This window comes from Chiroxiphia lanceolata, chromosome 11, assembly GCF_009829145.1.
Source record: "Chiroxiphia lanceolata isolate bChiLan1 chromosome 11, bChiLan1.pri, whole genome shotgun sequence".
Classification (NCBI taxonomy): Eukaryota; Metazoa; Chordata; class Aves; order Passeriformes; family Pipridae; genus Chiroxiphia; species Chiroxiphia lanceolata.
In genome coordinates, this window is record NC_045647.1 from 11,543,570 (window position 1) to 11,569,042 (window position 25,473).

General features: G+C 41.0%; 1 protein-coding gene across 5 annotated transcripts in view; it reads right to left on the reverse strand.

Moving 5' to 3' along the window:
- The window catches only part of CHCHD6 (coiled-coil-helix-coiled-coil-helix domain containing 6), a 109,660-nt gene that overhangs the window by 44,549 nt on the left and 39,638 nt on the right, over positions 1-25,473 (reverse strand). For all 5 annotated transcript variants that reach the window (XM_032698827.1, XM_032698826.1, XM_032698824.1 and 2 more), the window contains one exon: positions 8,308-8,378. In XM_032698827.1, coding sequence (XP_032554718.1) covers positions 8,308-8,378 — 71 coding nt within the window. The remainder of the gene's footprint in view (positions 1-8,307; positions 8,379-25,473) is intronic.

Below are 25,473 nucleotides of genomic sequence, written 5' to 3' on the forward strand. Positions count from 1 at the left end.
TACTGCCTCTTCCTTCACTTGCCAAGAGATACAGAAGTTAACAGAACTGGATCTCCTGCCCACAGAGCCATGCACCATTTTTTTCTGAAGATGCCAAGCTCCTAAAAGTTGACTAGCAAAGATGAAGAACCTAAAGTTAGCAGCAAAACGGCCTCTGGAAGCCAAGCAGGAATGAGTCAGAATCTTCTTGCTGGAAGGAGTTCTCTGATTCAGAAAGGAAGCTGGCTCAGCTCCCACAAGGCAGAAAAGCAATATAGCAAGCAATAACTGAATCTGAAAACAACACACAGCCCAACAAGTGACCCGAACAGGGATTTTCTTTCTTCAGATAAAAAACATCATCTAAAAACTGGTTAAGATCTCAGGTTAGGAGGGGAAGGCCTGTAGCCTATAGAAGATATGTAGCACAGGCCCTAGGAATATATGGGTTGTGGCAGGGCTATAAGGTCTGGGAGTTAGCCGGGGAACTGTTGGTCTATTAAACTCCTCCCCAAAAAGTATTCTAAAGAAAGTAATTGAAGATGTGATATGTTGATTTCATATAACCACAAGACATAAGGGACAGCAGGTTCAGTAAATTTCTCCTATGTGAGATGATCTCGTAATGATGTCAGACTGCTAACAAAATGTTCTTTTTAAAAGAAAACCCTGACCACTCATTTGAACTGCAGTTACTTTTTTCAAAATGCCACTAAACACTGCATTAGGTTCCCACAGTTTACTCCATGCTACACAAAGGGCTACCAGTGATGGACAGAAATATGAGTCCATTAGTATATTCTGCACTGACAGAGTGGCATATCCTGCTAAAGACATCAAAACAACTTTTGAGAGGAGAATAAAGCTGCCAGTGCTAAAGTTCAGGTGGGATCTGAAGCTAAGCATTCACCTTATTAAAAAAAATCCCCTTGCTTCTACCCACATGCTCTAATCTTCAAAACCACAGTGCCCCTTTTTACCGTGCTGAGCAATTTGCTGAGCACTGACTCAGCAAAGATCCCCATTAAGCAGCTACTCATCCCTCAGAGAACATCAATAATGGTGCTTTCAAAAACACACACACGGACTCTTTATTTGCAGGGGGAAGTTGGAATTTTTTTGGTTTGTTTGTTTTTATATACTGTAATTTCAAGAAGTCCTCAGAAAATTGAAAGCATCCTTATAGAAAATAATTCAGATGACATGGTTTTAAGTTTGGAGATGAGCACATGAAACGTCTCAGGTGAAGTGAGCCCATGCCTTCAGAGGCTGCCTCATCGTGCTGTTGGTGGCATTCACAGGCAGCACAACACTGACTCATTCTCTCCGAAGAAATAATGTTCATCCCTGAACAAGGAGCTCCTGCCTTCCAAATGCCAGGTTTTTGGGTCAAATTAGTTACAGTTGTAGTTGGTATGGTATGTGTATGTCCCAGATGTGCAAGCAAGAGACACTTCCAGGACTAACAAGAAAAATAAAAAGTGGAGAAAGAATCAAACTCAGCAAGGTTCTGTCACAATAGGTTGAGTACTCCATAACCTATTTTATCAGAGTAACTTCATGAACTATCAAAATCACACCAAAGAAATAATAAAATCAAGTCATCAAAGCCTGATCCGATGGCAGAGATGTTTTTTCTCTCCCTTTATAAGAGAGAAAAGGACTTCAGTCTCTCATCAGCTCAACATCAAACACCACCAACTTCCTCTGTGCAGATGGATCACCATGATGGAAGGTGCCACAGTTGTTCTGCCAAAGTCCTTATTTCCTCAGAAGACAGAAATTCATAATTTCTGACCTACATAACAAACTATTTCCCCAAATTTTCCCCACTGGTACTTGCTTTTGGTGTCTTCTAACATCCTTCCATCTCTTCAGGAGGAGACTCTGACTCAACAGTAAGGACACAGTGTGTATAATCCAGAATCAGGAATACAATTACTGTTCAAAATAGCAACATTGCCCTTGAAATCAGTTGCTACTGAATTAATGACCAGATTGTTAGAGTGTTACCTCAACTTTGCCTTAGGCTGCTAATTAGCAAACAAGTCATTAATTCACTGGTAACAAGTGGTTTCTCAGGCATTATTGCTTCTGACATCTTTAATTCACCACTCTTCTTGGAAAGCTTCCCCAGACAACTTTATCCTCAGTTCTTTTCAAGTCAACCCCATGCCATTACCACCAGCACACTATACAACAACACACACACTGAAGACAGAGGGAGAAAAACACAACAGAAATAGGGTAAGTTGGGTCATTAATATTCATGATACCTTGCCCAACTAAAGCCAAGTGGAAGGGAGTCCAAAGGCACAAGAAGTTCTGGATTTTGGTGTGGGTCTTTCATTACATGTAAATACACAATAAAATACCATGAAAACTGGAGAAACCTTGCTTCCAGCATGGTACACATTGGAATATGCAATTCCCAATCTGAGGGCAGAGATCTGCTTTTATTTTCACTGCATTCTCCACGATAAAGAACTCCGAGTCGAAATATTTCATGTCCTCTGATGCACGAAGTATGTCTGAGGTTTGTTTTAACAGCTGCACAAATATCCATGCTTTTGAAAACAATCTGAATTTGGCCTGCCAACAAACCCTGATCTAAGGGCTTTATAAAAGCAACATTACTACAGAAAACAAGTGCTTTCCATGTAAAAATCGATAGCAAGAGAAACATCCTTAACAGACTACATGGAGTCTTTGGCACCTCTTCCTTTGCTATTCCAGTCTTTACTATTCAGGTCTTATTCTATAAATGCCCAAGTTCTACCAACATACCGTTGAAAAAATGCTCCTGCAGTTTTGAAGAGACACCAGTTTTTCAGCGCTAACAGAACTGCAATTTCAGTTCACTGGACTCATTTATTAGTCATGTCTCATCATGCATGAGAAGAAAGACAATACTGTGAACACTAGATTAGAACATCATTTTACTAACTGGGCAAAATGAAAATCTTATTTAGAAGCAGAATCTTAGTAACTGAACTTCAGAAAAAAGATTTAACAGCTTGAATAAAGTATACAATCTAATAAATTCTCAAAATTTAAAATTTGGCTCAAAAAAGAATAATCTGGTCCAACTGGAACATTCACCCAAATCCATTGCACACATTCAACTTCTATTACCACATATCATATTCCTAAACCAGCAGGAGAATATACCTTGCTAGGAAATCAATGCACTCATGTAATCAGATGCTTAACAATAGGCCTTCGAGAATTCACAAGGAAAATGTTTACATGCTAAGGTAACGAGTGAAAAACTTTGTGAAGCAGAACTGAAAACGATCAGAAACTTTTTCTTCCAGTAAAATGCACACCATGTAAAATGAGACAAAGTTTAAATTCACCCATATACTTTTACGCTCTTTTGAAGTACCTTTGAGGAAACTCACGCATTATAATCTCTTGCAGCAATATTCCAATTTCCTACTAAGAGCAACTTTATAAAAGTGAGAAACAGAAAAGCTTTTACTAATAACTCATCTCTTTGTTTAAAGATTATGGAACAGACTCAGTGCAGACAGAAGAAGGAACAGGACAAACCAAGCACTAAGGGGAGAACAGGACTGGGATGGAGCCAAATAATTTTGGTGAAGGTAACATCATTGCAGGGCACAAAAGCACTGTCTTGAGATAAGGCTGTGGATGAGCTTCCAGCAATAATCAATCTCTCATTTCCTAAAACTCTTAAATCCCTATTGCAAAGGCTCTGAATTTCAACACTAAATTAATCATTTATTTAATCTAATGGTAGGAGAAATCCCAGAGCAATTTTGTTTGAAAACTATGTCTTTACCCTTCTCCTTGGGCTTTACAATTGTCCATATAACTCCTGAGCACAGTCTTTTGTTGAAATACCCAAGGTCTCATGATAGATTTCAAGATTAACAAACTCAAGTATCACCACATAACTATTTTATAAACTTTCCAGATCTACATAAACAAAAAGTTAGTTTCTCTAGGTCCCAGTTAGTGTTGCCATGCTAATTAAGAGCCATCAACCTCAAAATCTTGTGCAATTCAATAAAACCTTCATTTCCATGAGTACTGAAAGCAAGCCATAAATTCCCCACTCCCAGCAGATGATGCATCTATGAACTTTCTTCCCCTACCCTCACTGAGTCTGTGTGGTTTCTACTCCACAGTTTAGCCCAGGAGGATACTTACTACTTACTGGTTTCTCTAACATAATCACCTTAAATACTCATGTCCATTAAGTTTAAAGATCTTAGGACCATCAAATGAAACTCTTAGATAGTAAGTCCCATATGGAGTAAATCTCTTTGGCAGTTCCTCCATTGGAAAGCTGCCTTGGATTCAAGGCTGATCTCCATCAAGATAAGATACCAACATTCTTTATGCAGTCCTCTCAGCACAACATGCAAAGCAACACAGCCATCAGCAAGCAGCTTCAGAAACACTTCTGCAAACTATAAGGAGATCTCAGAGGGAAACTCAGCTTCAGAACAATTTTATCTTTTAACAGCTTCCTAATCCCCTCACCCCATTCCTGCAGCTTTACCTTTCAGAAACACACCCCCACCCAGGCCAATTCTTGCATCCAAAATTAACAACTACAAAAATAATAATAAAAAAAAAGTGATAAGACAACCTTCACAAAGGAAAAGAAATAATATTTTTTTTTTAAGAAAACAGCATTCTGGGGGTAAATCTGAAGTGCTGCACTAAGCCATAACCTCTTTACTGATGGTTTTTTCCTTTCCCTTAACAGATTCAGGGACTGTAATAACATTTAATCCTCAGAAGCTAATCTAAATGTAACACTCAGAAGAAGACAAAGGCAACGCAACAGAAAAAAAATTTGGCCACTGCCTTTTGGGAGTGCTGCTTTATCCCTGGAGCGAGCGCATTAATAGAGCTTGGAATGAAATGCCATTTTATTCTCTGTAGCAGGGAGGGGATTAGCAAGTTGTCTTCTCTAAACCCAGTCTGAGTCATGGCTCTATGAACACTGAGAAAAGGATGTGGAACGAAGGGAAGGGCAGGGAGCACTGGCTTTTTATTTACACGTTGCTTCCTTTGTGGGTGGTTACTGATGTGCACAGTTTGCTAAACAGGGAAAGAAGGGAGAAAAAAGTTCTAGGTCCCCTGACTTTAATTCTGCTGGTTAACAAAAGAGAAAAATAATAATGCACCAATTATAACAACATCATTGAGACAACATGTCCGTGGCAACTGTCCAATTCATCACAGCATGTAAGCAACAAGGGCAAGTTGCTTAAGGTGCTGAAAGCTGTGCTCAGTGGTATCTTGTTGCTAGGATCTCCTTCCTGGGAGAAAAAAACAGGTTGGGCAGAGCCCAGAACAAAGGAGAAGGAGATACTGTGGTAGGAGAAATGTGGAGACGGGAGTAGCCTGGGTTCAGGTGAAGAGATGAGGAACAAGGTCCATTGCACAAGTCAGGCCACACAGGCACCAAGTCTTGAAGTGGAAACCAAGAGCTAATGACTGTGTCAGTGACTTAATATGAAGCTCAGCACTAAGTACTTCACTTCTGTTTCTATAGAAAGGGAGATAGGAAGGTTTACTCACCTACCTCACAGGCATGCTGTGAAGGGTCACTGGCAGAAAGCTTGTACAATATTCCTAAATCCTGCAATGCTTGACAATCACTAAGGAGAGGACATGGTCCTTGGAACACGTGACCACTTGTGCAGAGTTGTAAGTGTTGATAAAAGAATTACAAAAGTCACTAAATGCCAAGAAAATACTGGGGATTTGTTTCAGATGTTTCTTCTCTTTGCTTCGACATGGACTCTGAAAAACAGGGCACTCTCTGTGGAAACAGTCCCAGCCCTATTTCCCTCCTCCTTCATCAGCTCCACTGACACACAATAGCAGAAGAGAACAAATACAGGGTAGATTGGTCTCACAAGGCACAAATGCCAGGTCTTCACAGTGGAACAGGGATAATACAAGCTAGGGAAGAGACACTGTGCGAAGGAGATGGACTCTCCTCTGCAGATGGAGAAAGTGCCACTCCTGATTTCCTTTCTTTAAGAAGCTGTCGTAGTCCAGTACTAGAAACAGGCAGACCTGTACTTCATTCATACTCTGGCTATATTCCTGTTCATGTAATTTTGCTGGAGTGTCAGTTTATTCCTGCCAACCAAACTACTAGATCTGCATAAATCAGTCTAACCTATCTTAACACCTACTGTGCTTGTATGTCTACTACAAAAGCACAAAACAGGATGAGCAAAACTTCCACTGAAATCACAGGATCTTGTCATTTATTACCATAAACAGGCTGCAGAAAGACTTGAATGTACGGTGCCAAACAAGAGAACCTCACAACACACAGACTGCAAGTCCTACCAAATGAGCATGGATGGCAATGTAGGAAGGAAGCTTCCCTGACCCTGACCCTGTCCCTTATCATGACCCCCACGTGAGGTACACATCCTGAAAAGGGTCACTGCATGCTGCTCTAAGAGACACACACACTGCAGGCTGATGGGGTAAAGCAATGATGATTCTTCCTGCATGTACAGTTATCAAAGGGCATTATCAATCCCAGATCGTGCACTCCAATGCCCAGCTCAGCGCAATCCTGGCTACTGCTGGCAACTTCTGCTGTAAACAAATAGAATGTATGATGTTCACCTTCACCCTCAGTTTCACTGCTGCCACACAGTTTGTCCCTTCAAGACACCCCAACCACATTTTCTTTTCACAAAAAATTCACATTAGGGTAGATGCCTCTTTTTGCTCAAAGAAGAAGCCCAAGGAATCTGCCCCTTTCTGATGAATCAAGTTCATATTGCCATCAAATAGAAGAGCATTGTACAGTAAGGCCAGAAGCCAGGGACTGTCAAATGATAAAGGCTCAAAGAAAAGGGGAAGAAACCCCTAAGAGACCATAAACACATTCTCTGAATCTTAAAAGAATTCATTAGCATTTGTGCTGGTCTCAGCTACTAACCCTAATGAGAAATGGCTGCATTCCTGAGTTTGCTACATTACCAGTCTTCATCTCCACAAGAAACAGAAAAGACCAAATGAAACCAAAACATCATGAACCCAACTTAAGACTACTATAAAAAATAGGTTAGTTACAGTCTGTAATAGTAAGTAAAGAACATAATCCCAGGTCTCAGTTGCTTCCTTTACCAAGTCACAAAGATAAATCCCCACTACACATACTTCCAACAATTGATCACACATCTGAAGAAGCAAGTCCAAGAAAAGATCGAACTGATCAAAGGTTGTCAGAATTTTCTGTGCTATGAATTTTCTAAATTTTATTTAAAAAGAGAATTTAGAATTCTACTATGGAAAACAGCATGGAAATGCAGGCAATGTGTTAGCTGCCTTGTTTTGGCTTCTTTAGCAACTTATTGCTTGACTGTCCAAACAAAAATGTGAAATTACAACAGGTTATGTGATGCTTTGGCTGCCAAACATAATTTTAAATAAAGACAGCACAATATAGTGCACATCTCACTAACATATTCATCACTACTATATTATCTATTTATGCAATTAAGTATTGTACAGTCTGGATTGGACCCAACCGGACTACATATGCTGCTGCTCCAGTTTACTGCATGTTGGCCAACTGTTTACCCAACTGAGATCTGAGTGCTGCTCTTCACAGGGTAATTGCTTTAGTCTCATTAATATTAAAGAATTATAGAAAATATTTTTTCTTGGACAGCTGTTATATAGCTTATTGTTCCACATGCACTGACAGTACTGGCAAATACAAAAACGGAATTTAACACTAAATATGCTCATGGCAAAAAGACAACATTAAAGGTCCACTAATTGTGCCAAGGCCAATAGAAAAGGCCAGAAAAATCACTGCACACGTTCTAAGAAAGCACTAATGATAATTACAACTCTAGTTTGATTGAAATTTCCAGGGCTGATTTAGACTGTTTATGCTTTCTTCCCTGGACAGTGAAAGCTTTAGAAGTGGTGTCATTCTTCCTACTCCCACACATCTGCCCAATGGGGTAACGTGTAGGTTAAATCCACCGGGTCAAAGTTTAAACAGATTAGACATGTTCCATTGCCATTCTGAAAACCCTATTGAATATTCCTATTTAATATTCATTTTCAAAGTCCATTTCTTGCCCCTAATTCTTCCTTGCAAGATCTAATAACTTCATACTAAACTCTGTCGAGCTTGGCACAGAAAGAGAAGATGGTAGCTTATACTTCCTCAGCCCTCTAAATACATGACAGGAGGTAACTTCACACTCTGTTTATGGGAATATCCAGAGGTTACACACAAAGCATTATGAAATGCAATTGGAACTGCTGAAAAGAACAAAAATGGCTCCTCACTTTATCCACTCCTCTGCCTTGGCAGCTGCCTCCTGGTACTGCTCGGATGTCAGCTTGTAGATCTCCGCATTCTGAAACAAAGAATAGAATGTTCAGCTCTAAAAATTAAAGGCATCTCAGATCTTATCCCGTCACAAAGTTATCTTCTATAATTAATAATGACTTCCAACAACAAACAGCATATTCAGTTCAAAGAACACAAAAAAAAAATGCTTAAGAGTCGATTTTATTTTCAGCAAAATGCATCACAGCCACAACACATCCATTCCAAGCTTCAACTTTGTGAAAGGAAAGAGAGGGAAAAGGTCACAACCAACCAACCAGCACCTTTGGTTATTCCATGCAACCACAAAAACAAGGTGTTTCCAGCACCGAGTTATTTTGTGTTCGGTAGTGTTTTGTTCTCTTCTTTCATTAATTGCTGTGAAGGATCTTGTAAGTTACTGACATGCAAGTATCAAAATTGGCTGCTAGCACTGGAAAATCCATTTTACATTTCAGTGCTTCTACTTACATTACTTATTCTTTAAAAGAAAATTATGCAGCCTGTTTCCCTTTTAACAACACAGGGAGGCGTATCAGGTATCAGTTAAGGCGCTGCCAAACAGAGTCTTGAGTGTCTTGCTGCAGGGCTTAAGAGGTTTGCATTAAATTCTCCTGAACTTGCACAGAAAGAGTTTTAGCTCACAACTCCTCAGTCGGAGGATGAATTCCTCCCCTTGGCTGCACTTAGGAGCCTCCCAAGCATGAACAGCAGGAGGGAATGGCTGCACACCTCCACTGACTGCACTACAAGGTCTTGTGTCACTAAACGATTGGCAAAGCTGCTTTAAGCAAAGCCTCTGGACTCCATAGGCAATTGCCTCACTCAAAGCTCATCTGCAAGGCTCTCGGTCTGAAAAGGCAGAGCAGAAAATATGCAATAATCAATCAAAAAACCTGACAAAATGGTATTGAAAGCAAGGACAGCTATTCATTTAGGGCCAGTTCTAGCTGCTACCTCGTCTCTCCCCAAATTTGGTCATTTTATATAGAATACTATTCTTGCCCTTCTTCATTTATTTTCCCATAAATGCAGCTGTGGTCCTGTGCATGATGAGACGACACATACTGTTCAGTGGCTGGAAAAAGGAAAGGACAGATATAATTCAAGTTCTATTAGTGGTTCTGCCACTTGTGCAATCTTGGGCAAGTCACCATTTTCCATCTGCAAGTGAGGGATAACAGCTGCCTGTATCTCTGAAGTTGTGTGAAGCTCAGCTAATTGGAAGGTTTATACAGGTTTTCAGAGCTTGGGCTTCAAGGTGCTATATTTAAGCTCTTTATCTCTGGTGCCTGAATTTATGTCATATACCAAAAAAAACCACAGAACAGATTTTGCTCTTCCAAACTTTGACCTAGGAAACAAATTTAAACTGAGAAATAACGGACGACTAACCACTTCAAAATGCATTTTGCCAGTAAATTATCATTAATGTTTTTGTTTACTTGTTACATAATGGTTAAATTTCTACACTATTAAATCCATTTTTCTCTTTCCTATATTGAAAAGTTCAGCTTTTAGTGATGCCTTTTTCTCTGGCCTGTAAACAGACCTCATGACTTTCAGCTCCCTGCTGTTACTCATTCACACATGAAACCACAAGACCTGTGCTTCATTAATTAAATTTGCCATTAAAAATTAAATAATGTGAATAAGTAGATGTAAGCGTTATCTCCACTGGGCTTCATAGGTCTCACCGTTTCTCCAATTACTACCCAAGCAATTTTCATATTTCATACTATCTGATTTCTCAAAGGGATTGGATCTGAAAGATCAAAATGAGAGAAACTAGGAAAAAGAGAAAGAAAGGTAGCAAAATTAAACATTTTTCAGCAATAGGAAGTAGCCCCCGTCAGATACTATTAGCCTGCAGCACTCTGCAGTGAAACAGCAGCAGGAGAGGAAAACAGGAACAAATATGTTGTATGTGAGACCCAGCATGAGGTTGTGTTTAACCCACCTAAAGAAAGGAAAAATAGCCAACAGAATCATTTGCTGGTTGTACTGTCAATTAAAGTGGTTGTGATACAACCTTGCCTAGTTTATTAGAGAGAGTTCAACTGCCCAGCATTGCAGTCAAGCTCATCTTCAACAACATCAACTACAAACACAGACAAAAATAGCCAGGAAAGAAACCCATGGTTTAGTTCTGGATCCTAAAGCTGCTAAAAGCAGGAAAGTGAGAGTCTGAATGGAGAGGCAAGAACCTCAGTGAGGGAAAGGAGGAAAGGCTTGGCATCAAAGCAATCACAAGGCACATGGCACCATGCAAAGATTGAGGAGGGGCACAGAAAACCTTCAACCTGCAGCTAAAGCTGCTGCGTTTAAAAAATGAAAAGGAAAACATCTCTGCATGTGGTTCAACTGGGCCTCTTGCCTTTGGATTACACCTCTCTGCCACCTTCTTTCCCTCCCTCTCGTCAAAAACCTAAAAACCAATGAAATAGTATTTCCAATGCTATAAATCAGCACCTTTAAATTCTTCCCCAAGTAATAAAAACAGGGGTTTACTATTTAAATCTGAGTTTGTTCAACAAGCAGGCTTTAATTAAACAGGTTTTCCTTGGTCTTTAGGCCCTTTCCTACCTTAGGAAAGCCAATTCCCTTTTGTCCTAAACACTAAACGAGCAAAAAAAGGGCTAACTGGGCAAGAGAAGGGACTATCAGCATGGGCACAGTCACAGCAGCATTGTGATTTGGGGTTTCTACTTACAGAGGATAATTTTCCAAGTATCCTCATCTATACGACTTCGGAGGCAAGATCTGCTTCATTGTCACGATTTTACCTAAAACACTATGGCAGGAGACAAGGTTCCAGTGGCCTACAACAATCTAGGCCTTTATAATGAGGTTGCAAACGAGAAACCAAGCCAGGAACCACCTGAGCAGTTCCCCAGACTTCAGCAGAGCTGCCCCCATACAAGGGCTATTCAGCAGGATCAAGGTGTGGTATTTGCACTTGAAACAAAGTCTGAGCTGCCCGTAGTCTTAGTGAAGTCCTTTATCTTCATAAAACGATATTCAGTGGCACAGTAAAAGAGAGAACATTCCACACAAAATTACAAGACATCAATGCTGCTTTTAATTTACTTTCACAATATTTGATGCTTGAGATAAAATGGCAACTCACAAAGAAAAAGTTGAACATGAGACCTCAACTATTATTAAATAAAGCTCCTGGCAGTCTTAGTTGCAGAAATAAGTTTAAAAACATGACCAAAGGACACCATAAGGGCTCAAATAACAAAAGACACAGAAAGAATGAATGAACCACCTAAAATGTTTCACTTCTCTCAATAAAGCTGAGCCTTAGGGGAGTCAACTTCAGAACATCACAGCTTTGTCATATGGGGAGAGAGCTCTCCAGAGAGGACAAACAAACTAAACAAAGAAATGTTAGTTTGAAAGATTTTTCCCTGCTATTAAATGATGGTTCGTAGCAAATAATAAAAACACCAAGAAGTTATAAAAATACATAACTAGAGCCTAAAGTGCAACAGAACCATTTATCATTACCCTACTGCTTTTCTACAACAGATTTGCTGCTATAGCCTTGCTCTCCGCTCTTCCCAAAACACCCCTGCGCTAAAAATTCCCCTTCCAAAGGGAATCAATTTTAAAACTCAGAGCTAAATTTGGAGTAATTTTAATTCAGCATTCCTCCTTGGCTGCAAACATGCAGAGAAACCTCAACACTCACTACTACACCCTCGCTACACTGCCCAGGCCCTTTCCAGAACATATAGCAAAGAAACTAAGAAAACAATATAGCAGAAGACTGAGTTCTCAGGGTTATTTCAGGAGGGGAAGTAATTGAAGCATAAAGAAAAAACCCTGCCAGCTCATTCTCACATTGACATTAAACCACATTCCTTACAACTTCAGTGAAACACACACTACTTGCAGTAACATGTAAAGCAGAAAACCAAGAAACTCATGCATGAGGAACTAGAAATTAATCAGGTTTTAGGTGAAATTCTTTGTGAACATCAAGCAGCAGCATTAAAAACTTGACACTGGGACAAAGATTTCTCCATCAGGTTCAGTCTGGGTCAACAGATCAGAAGGTGTCTGGATTAAAAAACAACAAAACTCAACCACCATCACCACAGCTATCTTGAGATATTTTGACACCTCAGAGTATAGAAGCTTGTCAGTGGTCACAGTGTTTAAAGATACAAAGAGGATTAACAGCTGTTGAAATGCTGCCAGCCTAGATGAATGCCAGTGATAGCTCTGATGAATCGGAGCAGGGCAGTGGAGGCCTTGACAAATGCTGCAGACGACAGCCGGGGGATTAGATGGTACAATCTGCCTCACACCTGACAGACGTGTTGCTTCGATCCCCTCTCCTGACATCCACGCTCGCCAGCTTCCAGCAAACCTCCCTCTGCAAGCCCCACTGGAGCCAAAAGCAGCACGAGAGGCAGTGCTGTGAGTGGGAGAATCCACGGCATGCCCCACAAGGAGGAAACACCACAAGTTTGGGAAAGAGGTAACAAAGGCAGAGATTACTTCTCATGTATCAAATGTCAGCTGGGAGACATTCAAATTCCTGCTTCCAGCTGCTTCTGAAGCCAGAAATAAGACCTCATGCCATCCTGATAAAGCAGCACAACTGTCGCCTGCCCACACAAGCCTGGGGACGGGGAACACGCATGTGCCCTGGATGCAGCTGCTGCCACGAGGAACAGGGGGAAGCTACAGAGAAACATTGGTCAGTGACGGCCTCGGGAACTGCCTTTGTCCCCAGCAGTGCCCAAGGGAAACAGAGGTACACCGGGTTCCCCACACCTCACCGGGTCGCTGGTTTGCACACGCCATAAATCAGGCTGTTCGTTCTCATCACTCACAAGTCTCATGCAAATGGCTCCTAACACGTTTGAAAAATTACCCCATCCACCTGCATCCCTCCCGCAGGTACAGAGGCAGATGAGCTGAACCGATCTGTTCACTGGACGACCCTTTGGATCTGTTAAAATCAACCCACACAATCAATCACTGCTATCAACTTTGGTCCAAAACAGGGAGTTTGGGAATTTCACAACACACTGCAGGAAACAATCTCTTCACCTCCTGAGCTCGCTCCTCTGGAGTTCCTGCTCAGCCCATTTGTTGGTATCAGCCAGCATTTAGCTCAAAGAGATGGTTCACATTCCCTCCCTCCTATCAAGTGCACATACACATAGAAGCCAATTAACAAGGAAGAGAAACATGCACATAAAGCATACTACAAGAGCATAGAAGTTAAGGGTTAAACTGCTGTTTGAAATTTCATATGCCTTTTTTCTCAAAAGATAACAGAGGAAAAGATGCAAGCAACTACAAATAGCTTGCTGATACAGAAAAAAATAAGATTTTTTTTCAGCCAAAGCCAACTTCTAAACACAGCTCTGTTGTTTGCTGTTCATGTGTGGGTTCATCTACTCCTCCTGCAGAGACCAATAATGAAATGAGAGCATTGAATTTGTGTCATTCTATTCTTTCCTTCGGCAATAAGCTGTGAGATCATAAATTTTGGATTAAGATTCAGAAAAAGCATAAAGAGAACAGTGTCCACAGTAACAACACAGGCAAGTTAAACTAGTCATGGGCAGAAGTACATTCCTCTTTGAACAGATCTTCTCATGACTGCAATATTATCCTGAGTTGAAAGTAAAATATTAATTCTGTAGCATATCTAGAAAGCTCCTCAAAGATAAAATCCCACTGAATACCACTCTCCATAAAGCTTGAGGAAGGCAGAGCTGAGGAGAAGGACCATGGCTGAGTTTATCCTGCAGGTAACAAACTAGGCACAAAAAGGTTAAGCTAAAGCCTCTAAAGCACACAGTGACTCAAACAAAGCTACGCATCCCAGGACTTCCCAGAACCAGATCCCACACCGAGATGTTCCAACTAGATGAAAAAGGGGTTTACAGACCCAGACTGATATCCCACACCAGAGTCAGACTGTCTTAATGAAGGTACCCCGGGAAGAGCCCAATTAAAACAGGTACCCCACAGCAAGATGGTATTTGGGACTTTTCCCAAAAGCTTCATGTGCCTCACTGGAAACATGCAGAAAAGCCTCGTGTTATCTTCAAGTCAGAAAATAGCCAGCAAAAAAGAAATTATTTCTACAGAAGCATTTAAAAGGGGAAGAAAGAGAAAAAAGAAAAACCATTTATAGGAGGTTGCTTTAAAGCACACCGTTCTGAAAGACTACAAATAAAGCATTAGTAATTCTTTAAACACAAACTCTAGAAAGTAAAAGCACCTTCAAAGAGAAAGGCCATAAAATGCCAGCAGGCAATTTGGGCTTTCTGACAAGGACAGCAACAGCATCGTGAAAGGCCCAGATTAATGCCAAAACTGTTGTAGGAGAGTATCACCCCGCTCTGCTCCTAGCTGGAAGTTTAAGATAGGAGAGAGAAATCTAAGGTGAGGAATTCACAGTAAATGCCCAAATCAATTATACCTGACAAGTGCAGGTAAACAGGCTTCCTAGGCATTGATTAAACATCAAGAGTTTTCAGCATCTGCTTCAGAGAAGCCCCACACCTGGTTGACCTGCACGGATTACGTGGTGCCCGTGGCATTAAGGGCATGGCACCACCTGCTAAACCCCTGTGCCCGTGCTGGGCAGCTGCACAACTAGTCCTGCACTGATACCTGGGCCCTACCAGCAGATCCACCACACAACCAGGACAAACTCTGAGATCACAGGACACTGCTTCTAACAACTGGCCACTGTCCAAGAGAGAGCAATGGGAGCGCAGAGAATCAACGCTAAGGGAAGGGAGGGAACAGAGAAAGAAGGGAATTGCCGGAATATCACGAGTGCTAAGCAATGCAGCTGAAAGTTTCACTCAAAGGATGACCAGCACTTCCAAGGGGAAAAAACCACCAAACAAAACTGGCAGCCATCAAGTACTTGTCATACATTAAAAAAGATACTAAGTACATTCCCCTGTCAGGCCTGTCACAGCAGCTTATTTTGGGAAGGGAGAAACATTATAGCTAAGGTTTGATGCCGTCATGCCAAAGCTGGTATTTGACAGAGCCTCCAACAAAACTCCCACCACCTCGGACAAGCATGCTGCAGCTAAAACCCGGTTTTCTCTGCTGAGAATATCCCTAAGTCCCATTTATAAACTGCAGCAGCTGGCCCAGTTAACAGTTCCTGTCTCAATTAAAAAAAAAAAAAAAAGTTAAATTAATGATCCCATCCTTTCACATAACAGGTAGCTAAGGAATGCAATACACTGGATTCCCAGAGGAAGACAGAACAGGAGGGAGCCAAGGCAGCAGCATGTGTAAGAGGACTGGAGAACACTGAAGAAAATGCATCACACGTCCATATACTTGCATGGGTAAAGGAACTGCAAGGAAGAGAGTCGCTGTAAGAAACAAACAAAAAACCACTGAAAACCAGAAGTAAGCCAAAGCCTGGAAGTTCCACCCCCTCCCGGAGTTTTTCCTCTACTCCCTACTACAAATTATTCTCCATGTGCAGTTTCCAGTAAATCAAGCTTTGTGAAATAACCCCGACATGTGCAGGGCTGAGAACCAGCCAACAAGCAATGATGAGATGTCCCTGGAATGATTAAGGAAAACGCAGACATCTCTCAGGTTACAAGGAAGCCTGTTGTACTCTCCCCTTGGTGCATATGCAATGCTGCAAGCGCTGTTCTGAAACCTCTGATATTCAAAGGCTCATTTGGTTGACAAGGAGCCTGTGGATTCGTGGACAGATTGTCACACAAACTGTCAGGTTTTTAGAGAGACTATCAGACCTTTCTTTGCCTACGTTATGGAGCACATCAAAGACACAGAAGATGAACCAGACGCAGACTGCACAGATCTGACAGAATGGTGGGTGTACATATTCAGAATACTGTACTGCTGGGGGGGGGAGGCTTAATGTGAATAATCAGGGGCTGAAAGTTCCAGAAATGTGACAGTTTTTGGCAGCGATTCCCATCTTTGCATTTATTTATCGAAGGGAGAAAAACTGCCATACTAGAGGCAAGCTTGGAAGAGGAAGAAAAATTGTACCAGCAGCAATTTATTTTGCCACTATACTTTTTCTTTATTATTATTACTCCCAGAGCATTTTCTGAAGATATTTGTATTTTCAGTCAAAGTTCTCTCACTATGCTTGCAGGCTCTCTTCTCATTTTCTCCTGTAGGAGAGGCTGGTTTAATGATTACAGCCAAAAAGACCACTAGGACTTCACAGGTCACTGTACACAGTTAATGACACAGACAAATCCGTACTTTCAGAAGTGCCTGCTGGCTCAGGGCTCTGTCTGGAGATGCTCAGGAGCTCATTATTCAAAACTTCAAGCTTAAGTTATGGGTAATCAGCACATCTGAAGAAATACACCATACCCGGACAACCAAAAAGTGAAAAAACAAAAGCTATTACAGAAAATACTAACCTTAAGCATTAAGGTTTCACTTCTAAAATGGGGACATTGTTCACTTATCTTCCAGTGAGGTAGAAACCTTAGTTAATGAATACCTGGAAAAAGTTCCTAGCTCCACAGATGAAAAATAGTATTACAAAGGATAACTTTATATAATTCCTCTTTATTAGTAATACTTGGACAAACATTATAAAGCAATGCTATATTTATTTTACAGGTGGCAAAAAAAAAAAGTTATTAGGCTATTTCTACCAAGAAGTATTGATTATTACTTAAAAAGGAAAATAAAATGCAAAATGAAACATTGATAACAAGAAAAAGAAAGTGAATTAATACAGATTCCTTTGGCCTGCCTTTACAATACCAACATCACATAACCTCCAGCTCTCCCTGCAAGGCATCAGTTATTCCCCAGAAAGGAACACTCGTATCTTTTTATATTTATTTTGCTATTTAAAAGATTGAAATTCTCCCCACAGTAAACGGAAAATAAATATAATGCTTATCCTAAGATAAAAAAAACCAAGGAGGACAAAGGAGAAAGGATGGTAAAAGGGATAAGAAAGAAATCAGAAAATATTTGCAAACAATTTCCTTTCCATCATTTGACAGTCTCATTCTCTCTGCTTTTAGTGATCTTCTTTTTCACATGTTTTTAAATGGAGCTATTTTGCCTCCTCTGAAGAGGACAGTGCATTGAAGAGACATTTCTGTAGCTGGCAAAGAGCTTGTGAACTCTCTAGAGAAGCCCAGAAAGGCCGCAGAGGAATAATCAGGTGGAGAGGCATTTTCGCAGCAGAGTTATTGAGCTGTAAATATTAACATGAAAATCAAACACCCCAAGAGAGCAGGGGCAGCCACACGATTGCTTCATTCCCATACTCTGACAAAGACCACTGCTTTGGTCACAACCCTGGGGCATGATGTCACCCATGGCCTTCGACAGCTTTTGGCCACCACCAGCTCAGTATCATACTTTCTTTACAAAATCCAGGCAGAGGAAAAAGAACAAGGCATGTCTCACTTTTAACCCATTGAAGAATAATAGGAATAATTACTTATTAACATTAACCCTGAAAAATCTCATAATGCCTTGCTGCCAAGGAACATAAATGGAAGAATGTCACATGCATGGTGTACCATACACTCTTAGATACAAGCTAAATCTACTCTCAAAATTTAAATTCTAAGCACAGTCTCTGACAGTAAGGAGTATTACATGCAAGCAACAAGAGACACTGACCTTAGCACTAAATAAGAAAAATAAAACTAGGCTTAAAGTTCCAGAAGAAACACTTTGGCATGAGCATCCTAATTATCTGGAGTTTGTTACTACAGCCGATAAACTCTGTAACAAGAAAATTCTTAGGAAACAGCATTACAGTGGATTTTCTCAGGCTTGTGGAAATATTACCAGTATTTCACCCATATCCACTGGATAAGACCAAACAAAAAATCCAAGTCCTTCAACCGGGGACAGCTTGAGCTTAGACAACAGGAACACAAAGAAGAGACAGAACTACGCTTTTGCTGGGGAACCAGAGGAGAGAATAAAACCAAGCACTACAAACACTGCAGACCAGGAGCCAATTCCTCTCTCCACAAAACAAATGAACAAACTTAAAACCCAGCACTGTCCTGTTTTCAGCCAGCAAGGACAAACACTGTGTTCTTCGCCAGGACATCCCGTGCCTATTACAGAAATCAACAGCTAGGACACTGTTATGGGGGATTTTTATTGTTCTTCCTGTGACAAACCCTTGTATCTAACTGGAAGAAGAGTTATCTCAGTGCCACATGAATGAGGGATCAGCCATCAGGCAGTAATGGCTTTTTGCTGCTGCGAACGGAAGCTGCATCTCAAAAAAATTACCTAAAGGTGAAAGGTCTCATATACTACATTTAATTCCCTGAAGAGTCAAAGGAAATTTTGTGGTATACATAATTATTGTGCAAAATTAAGTTAAAAAATGCATATATGCCTGCCTGGGCAGACACACAATACAGCATTTTTACACACCCATCCAAGTCATCTTCTCTGATCAAGAACCACAGTCCAGCCAGCTCAAAGCTTGCTGCATGTCAGGGCAAATTAGATGATTTGTGTAGAGTGTCCAGTACATCATGAGACATCTCTAGGGGAAAAAAAAATTCCACAACCCAAGCACTCCTCAGTTGACCCAGGCGGGCAAGCTCACAGCAACCTTGCAGCTTGAAATTACGTAAGACAAAATTTGGCTTCTGTTCAGAACAATGGGGAGGGAGAAGGAAGGAGAAGGAATTAAGCCTTTTTCCTCATTAGAAGACTTGAAATGCAATAATTGGGAAGGAGAAGAAAAGCTAGCTCTTCTCGTAAAATAACCTAGTTATTACAAGTCTTCTCAGACCAGAGGCTTACACTTTTATCTCAGCTCCCGTGTTTCCTTCTCTTGCTCCTCTGTGGCCTCTTGGGACCTGCACAGATTCAGTGGACTCTCCTGGCACTCACTGTCACTGCCCTCTGTGCAGGGCAGCATCTTTTATCTGATGGCCATTCCACTGGTCAACACCCACCAGGGCAACCTGCTCTCCACATTTGCAAAGGTTCAACTCCCAGGCAGTTCCAGTGCATATGAGATGTATCTTTACTATTTTTATTAGCAACAAAACAAAATTTAGTCATTATTTCGTATTTTTTTTTACAATGGGGTTGGAATGCAAACGGATGAGCTAGGAAATCTTCATTTGAGTCAAGGTGTTTAATGGTAAACTGCAACTGGGATCATTTCAATGTATGGGCAAACCACCAGCTAAACCCAAAACCAACCAAACAAAAACCCCACCCCTCGTCATCCCAGAATCAGGAGATTCTGCAGCAGGCAAAGCAAATACCATTTGCAGTGGCTGAAGACCTCATGGCGAGCCTGATGGTACACATCTATTTAAAAACATTAAACATGTTATTTACAAGCTTCTTCTGAGTCACCCTGGTCTCTTGGGAATGTGCATTATATGTTCAAGAAATTGGAGTAGCTCTTTTATTTGTGTTTCTTTAAAATGACTGGCAGATGGGGAAAAACCTTCAGAGAAGTGGCCCCAGGCTGTCATGAAACATGTATTTAACACACCCACAGTAAACTACTAAACACACTTCAGAAGGTACAGCCTCTGTAAATATGGAGTAGTTCCTTTTTAAAGTCTGATCTCTGGACTACTTAATTCAGCACAAATGCGAGATGTTCTGTGGAGTCTGCCCAATTTAAAGAGTAATTATTAGCTATATTTTCCATTAACATGATGACAGTAAATTCTATAAGGGTAGAGCCATAATTTTAAGGACATTTTCAAAACATTGGTTTTACTTTTAAGTCACAATAGTAATGCCTTTTTCCTGCCACATGTGGAAGAACCACTGTGGGTTGAAATAGAAATCTCAGATTCCTCAAAGTCAGGGTCTTACACAAGTGGATTCCACACACACAGGAAAGTTTGGTCTACCTGAAACAATTTCCAAGACTAAGTCTAAATCCGGAATATCCCAAGAGAAGCACAAGCTTCAATCATCCAAATCCCAGCAGACATACAGACTCCAGCCTAAGGTCTGGAACATATTTAATCAATTCACTCTGCTAACTCTCTACAGTTTCATAAAATAGCCAATACTGCAATAACAGGGCCAGAAATTAATTGTACACTGGTTGGTGAATTACAGGGAAATAACAGGCAGCGCAGGGTGATGTAGTTGCTGTTGAGGTGCAACTGCACCACAGCAAAAACAGATGAGAGACAGACAGTGCATGTGTGTGCACACATGAGTACTTGTGTGTGTGTGTGCATGTGAGTGCTGCTTTCCATCAGAAAAGTAGTACTGATTCTATTGGTGACAGTGCTATCTATATATACACACATTTATAAATACCAATTCTGCTTATAAACAAGCATGTAAACAGCACAAAGAGGGAGGAAACAGAAATTTAAACTGTTAGGCAATAAGAAAGTGAATGAAATGAAGGGAAAATTGGGTTGGATAAAAAATGGCAAGGGAAGGTATCAAATATTAGATAATGAGGAAAGCTCTCAGAAGTGAGACAAAAGCACCTCTTGTTTTGCTCTTTTTGGACTAGACTTGACAAATACTCCGGTGTTCAGTTCTAACAAAGAGACAAGATCACATTCGAGGTCTTTTTGTTCTGCCTTTAACAAGTCTTCATAGTGATACACTGATGAGACCAGATACCAGATTGTTATCTAAATTCAGCTGCTAAATTCAGTGTTAAGACACTAAGTTCAAACCACACATTGCCACATTTATTTCACAAGTCGAGCCTGAGGATGGATTCCTCCAAGATGAAGCAGCCCATAAGCATCATTCTCTCCCTCTGCAAAGGTACTCTAAATGCCAGGGAAACAAAATCACCGTACGGCTCTGACAGTTCACCCTTCAGCACACAGACTGCAAACGCATCTCTGCACTAATCGTGCAGGCTGAAGAGGCAGCAAACACTTAACTGCTGTTTGCATAGAGGCTGCTTGTAATTTGATGTAATGTACTGTACATCAGTCAACACATACTGAAGAGAGAACAAACACACTGCAGAGAAGGTAGAGAGGCAGTGCCGACATCGAACACATTTTAGTTACCCTATTATGGATGTTCTTTGAGTTCATCGAATCAACAATCAATTTATCTGATCTCTAAAAGCTGCTGTACTGAGGTGTATTAACTACTAAACTTCACCCAGGCATTAAATGGCTGAATTGAGCACGGGTACTGGAAGTCAGTTTGTGTGTTGGCCAACGGCAACAAGGAACGAACCTCTCCCTGCAGACGGTGAGACGGCAGAGGAGCATCAGCCTCCTCGAGACACCGTTCAGCCGCAACGGATACCCGCGGAAAGCAGAAATCAGGGATGCTGTCCTCCCTCCTCCACCCCCAGCATGACATTTAATGTCTGAGAATAACTGAAAAGAGGAAGAAGATGGGGGGTTGGAACCAGTTCAGATGACAATTTCAGGTTCGTTCCCTTTTCATTTTGTTCCCGTTCACAAATTTAACACACACACAGGACAGGATCTTCCGTTCTCTAAATATCAAAGGCTGTGCCCTGAGAGACTGATAGAGCCACTGCCACCTGAAAGGCAGTGTCCATACAGCCCTAGACAGGTAGCCTGAGTGACTGGGAAGCGATCTGGTTGATTAGGATGGATCTTATCACCCTATTTCAGAAAACTACACTGGGAATTATTCTTCTTGTGTTCACAAGATTAAATCAACAGTTTGATGAACTGAGTACTTTGCTGTACTGCTCCACTGGCCTGAAAGGCAAACTGATTTTTTGGATCATAGCTGTAGGTTCACAGAAAGCACTGGTGGGTTTGTGAGAGGAAGGGTTTGCAGAAGGGGCAGGAGATGAGAACTGAACAAAATAGATAAGAAAAAAAATTGAAATTTTAAAGAATATTGTAAGGTTCAATTATGGTGAGGGGTATAAGAAATTCTTCTGAAAGAGAAACACATTTTTTTAGACCAGAACTTCATTTCACACTAGTTCCTCCAAGTACACAGAGCACTGGCTAGAGCAATAAGCTGGTGGCTGGCAAGACAGTGACTGGAGGCAAACAAAGTAGCCCTTACACACACAGCAATAGCTCACATGCAGCCCCAAGACATTACAGGTCATTTTATTGAGGAAGCAAATGGTGTCAGTGACACCTGCCAGGACACATCAACTCATTTAGAAAAGGGCACTGAATCTTTAACTCCCCCACTGAGAGGGCAGAGGGTTCAATTGAAGACAACACCTCAACATAACTTGCTTTTTCAAAGGTAGGTGGGTGCTTCCCAGGTCTCATGGGTACAGACAAGCCTGGGATCCCAACTCAAGGAAAGCATTCCTCATCCCCTTCAACAGAAATCCCCTGACACCTTTTCCAGGTGACATCAGTTTACGCAACCCTCCAGAGCCTGCTTCAAGCTGATGATGAAGACCCAACATGAACATATTGCTCTGGAAGGTTTTTCTTTTTCCCCTCCAGGTTTCTATCACTTTTTTCTGCAGAATTTTTTATTGAGACAAGTTACTAGCCAAAAAATACAGAAATGACAGTGGACTTGCATGTAGGGGTGACCTTGGTGCACCAGAAGTGGGAGACAGTTCCAAGAAGAAGGATCAAGGCCAAGAAGAATAACAAACAAAAGTTTTCCTCCCATTCTTTACACATCCTAAATGCTTTACAAACATGAATTAAACGATAAGTACAAGGGCAAAAAGAGATTAATTCAAACAAACCAAACTCGGTGAATGCCACGCACGAAACTACAAGATTTGTGAAGCTAAGCAGAGAAAAAGGTACAGTCAACCTTATTAATAAAAAAAAAAAAGGTATGTATTCAATACATTCCTTTCCCACTTGCACAAATGCTCTACAACTTATGAATACCTCTTGTGCTGCTTACTGCTCTGAAAAACTACAAGCAGAAAAACGTTGCATGTTAATGCACCCACTGCTCACAGTAGTCCACAGCCACATAATAAAAGATAACGTGGGAGCCAGAGCTTAGGAAAATCCAAACAAAGAAGAGGCATCATCTATAGCAAGGAGTTTCACTTCATCTTCTGAGATTACCTTCAGCCTTTCTCTGCTGTTTTACACTTCTCCAAAGAGCTGTCTGTGTTTTTGCTGTACTGTAGCACTGCCCTGGGCTTTTGTCAGGTTAAACCCAGCAAGAGGCCAAATAGCACAAAGAGTCAAATAAATATTTACTTGGGAGAAAGTATACAACTAATATGCTAAGTGAAATCTCCTGGCATCTGAAGGGTTCCAGGAGAGACTCCATTTCTCTCTTATCATACTTTTCAAAGGTTGTTTCTACCACTTGGAAAAAGCAGGACAAAGCACACACAGAATCCTTAATAAAAATCCCAGTTCAGAGCAGTACATATATTAACTATTTACAACAAGCTCCCTCCATCTCCCTCCCTGCTTCTCAGTAACAAATAAATGCATGAAAGAACATCAGTTTAATCTTCTCAAATTGAGTGTTTCTAAGGTTTTCCTTACAGATTATCAGGTCTAACTCTCATCCTTTCTACCCAGAGAAACACTACAGTACAAAAACTTCCTTCAAAACAGTTGAGAGAAGACCCACATTTTGTGAAACAATTTAAATTACATGGATGAGATGTAAAATTACTGTAAGAAGCCAGAGTTAGAAGATTAACCATTTATAACAAATTACCCAGGTCTCATTACTGGATTACTTATTGGAGATTAGACAGTCACATTGGAAACGCAGGTGTGGAATGGAATGTGTACCACCAGCTCCAAACCCTGCAATTACACACAGTCACATAAGCAGGCAGTTCAAAGGAGCTATTCCCTCTAATTTTTCTGATTACCAAAATATTTCAGGCACTCCAAAACAAAAACACACAAGCGACCCAAGGGACTGAAACACACAGCTACAACAAGTTATCAGAGTTAAAGGGAGGAAGACCAGGGGCATTACCAGTGTAACGATCCTCTGCAAGGAATTTGTTCAATAAAATTTGATTTTTAAAAAAGTCAAAAAGCATGCACTGCACTGCAGGCAGAAAAAAGCCTACCATCCATTCCCACACACAGTCCCCGACAAACTGAAGGGTGCAGTGGGAAGAATACTCCCAACAATGAATCCCAGCATTGGTTTCATCCCAGTACAGCTATGTCATGCATTCAAGCCTGCACTCAGAACAGCTGAATGCTGCCAGTAGCAGCAGTGCATGGCATTTGCTCAACACAAGTCAGAAGTGCAAATCAAGTGTCAGGCACTACAAAGAAACAGAGAACCAAACAGTGTTTCTGACACAACTGCCATATTACACTCGGGGACCACCCACATCCCGAGCACTGTGCACGCAGTCCTGGTTCACAGCTCTCAGAGAGGATTAAATAGGTGTGGAAAAGTTCCAAAGATGATCAGCCAGGATGATCAAAGTATGTGGGGCAAGTACCCCATAACCTTGCTCTGATCTCAGAACCACAGAAAGAATCAGGTTGGAAAGGACCACAATAGGTCATCTGGTCCCACCTCCCTGCTCAAGCAGGGTCATCCCAGAGCATATTGCACAGGATTGCATCCAGACAATTCTGGAATATCTCCAGTTAGGGAGACTCCACAACCTCTCTGGGCAATCCAGCGATCTTACAGTTGTCCTTGGACATTCACATTTGGGCACAGTCAGGACCAGCATAACGAACTCGATGGATCTTTAGCGTGACAGCACCCGTTGTCTCGCTTCTTCCAGTGCTTTAGTAGAAGATGTAGGGAAAACCCCAAAAGCTGAAACACTGAAATGATTTTTTCATACGTGCCTTTTCCTCTGAAAATTTTAATAAGACTGTCTGGAGAAACTGAGTTTCTCAAGATCTATTTGAAATAAGGTAGACCCACAGTTCATCTCATGCAAAACTAAAGGCAAAGCCTTTTTAGCATTTTTATAGCTTTACTGTTTCACAACACTTTGCCCTCCCATTATAAGCTATTCCATCATATAGATGGAATAACTGAGATAGATGGACTAAATAATTGTTTCAAACTCCCAAAAGAGAAATGGCTATTAGAAAATGAGCAGGTTTTTCCTTCCAATTGTGTGCTCTGTCCAGTAGATTACTGTACTCTTTCAGAGATTACAAAATAAAAGGATAATGTATTCACACAATCTGCTGCATTCAAGGGAACTACTGAGT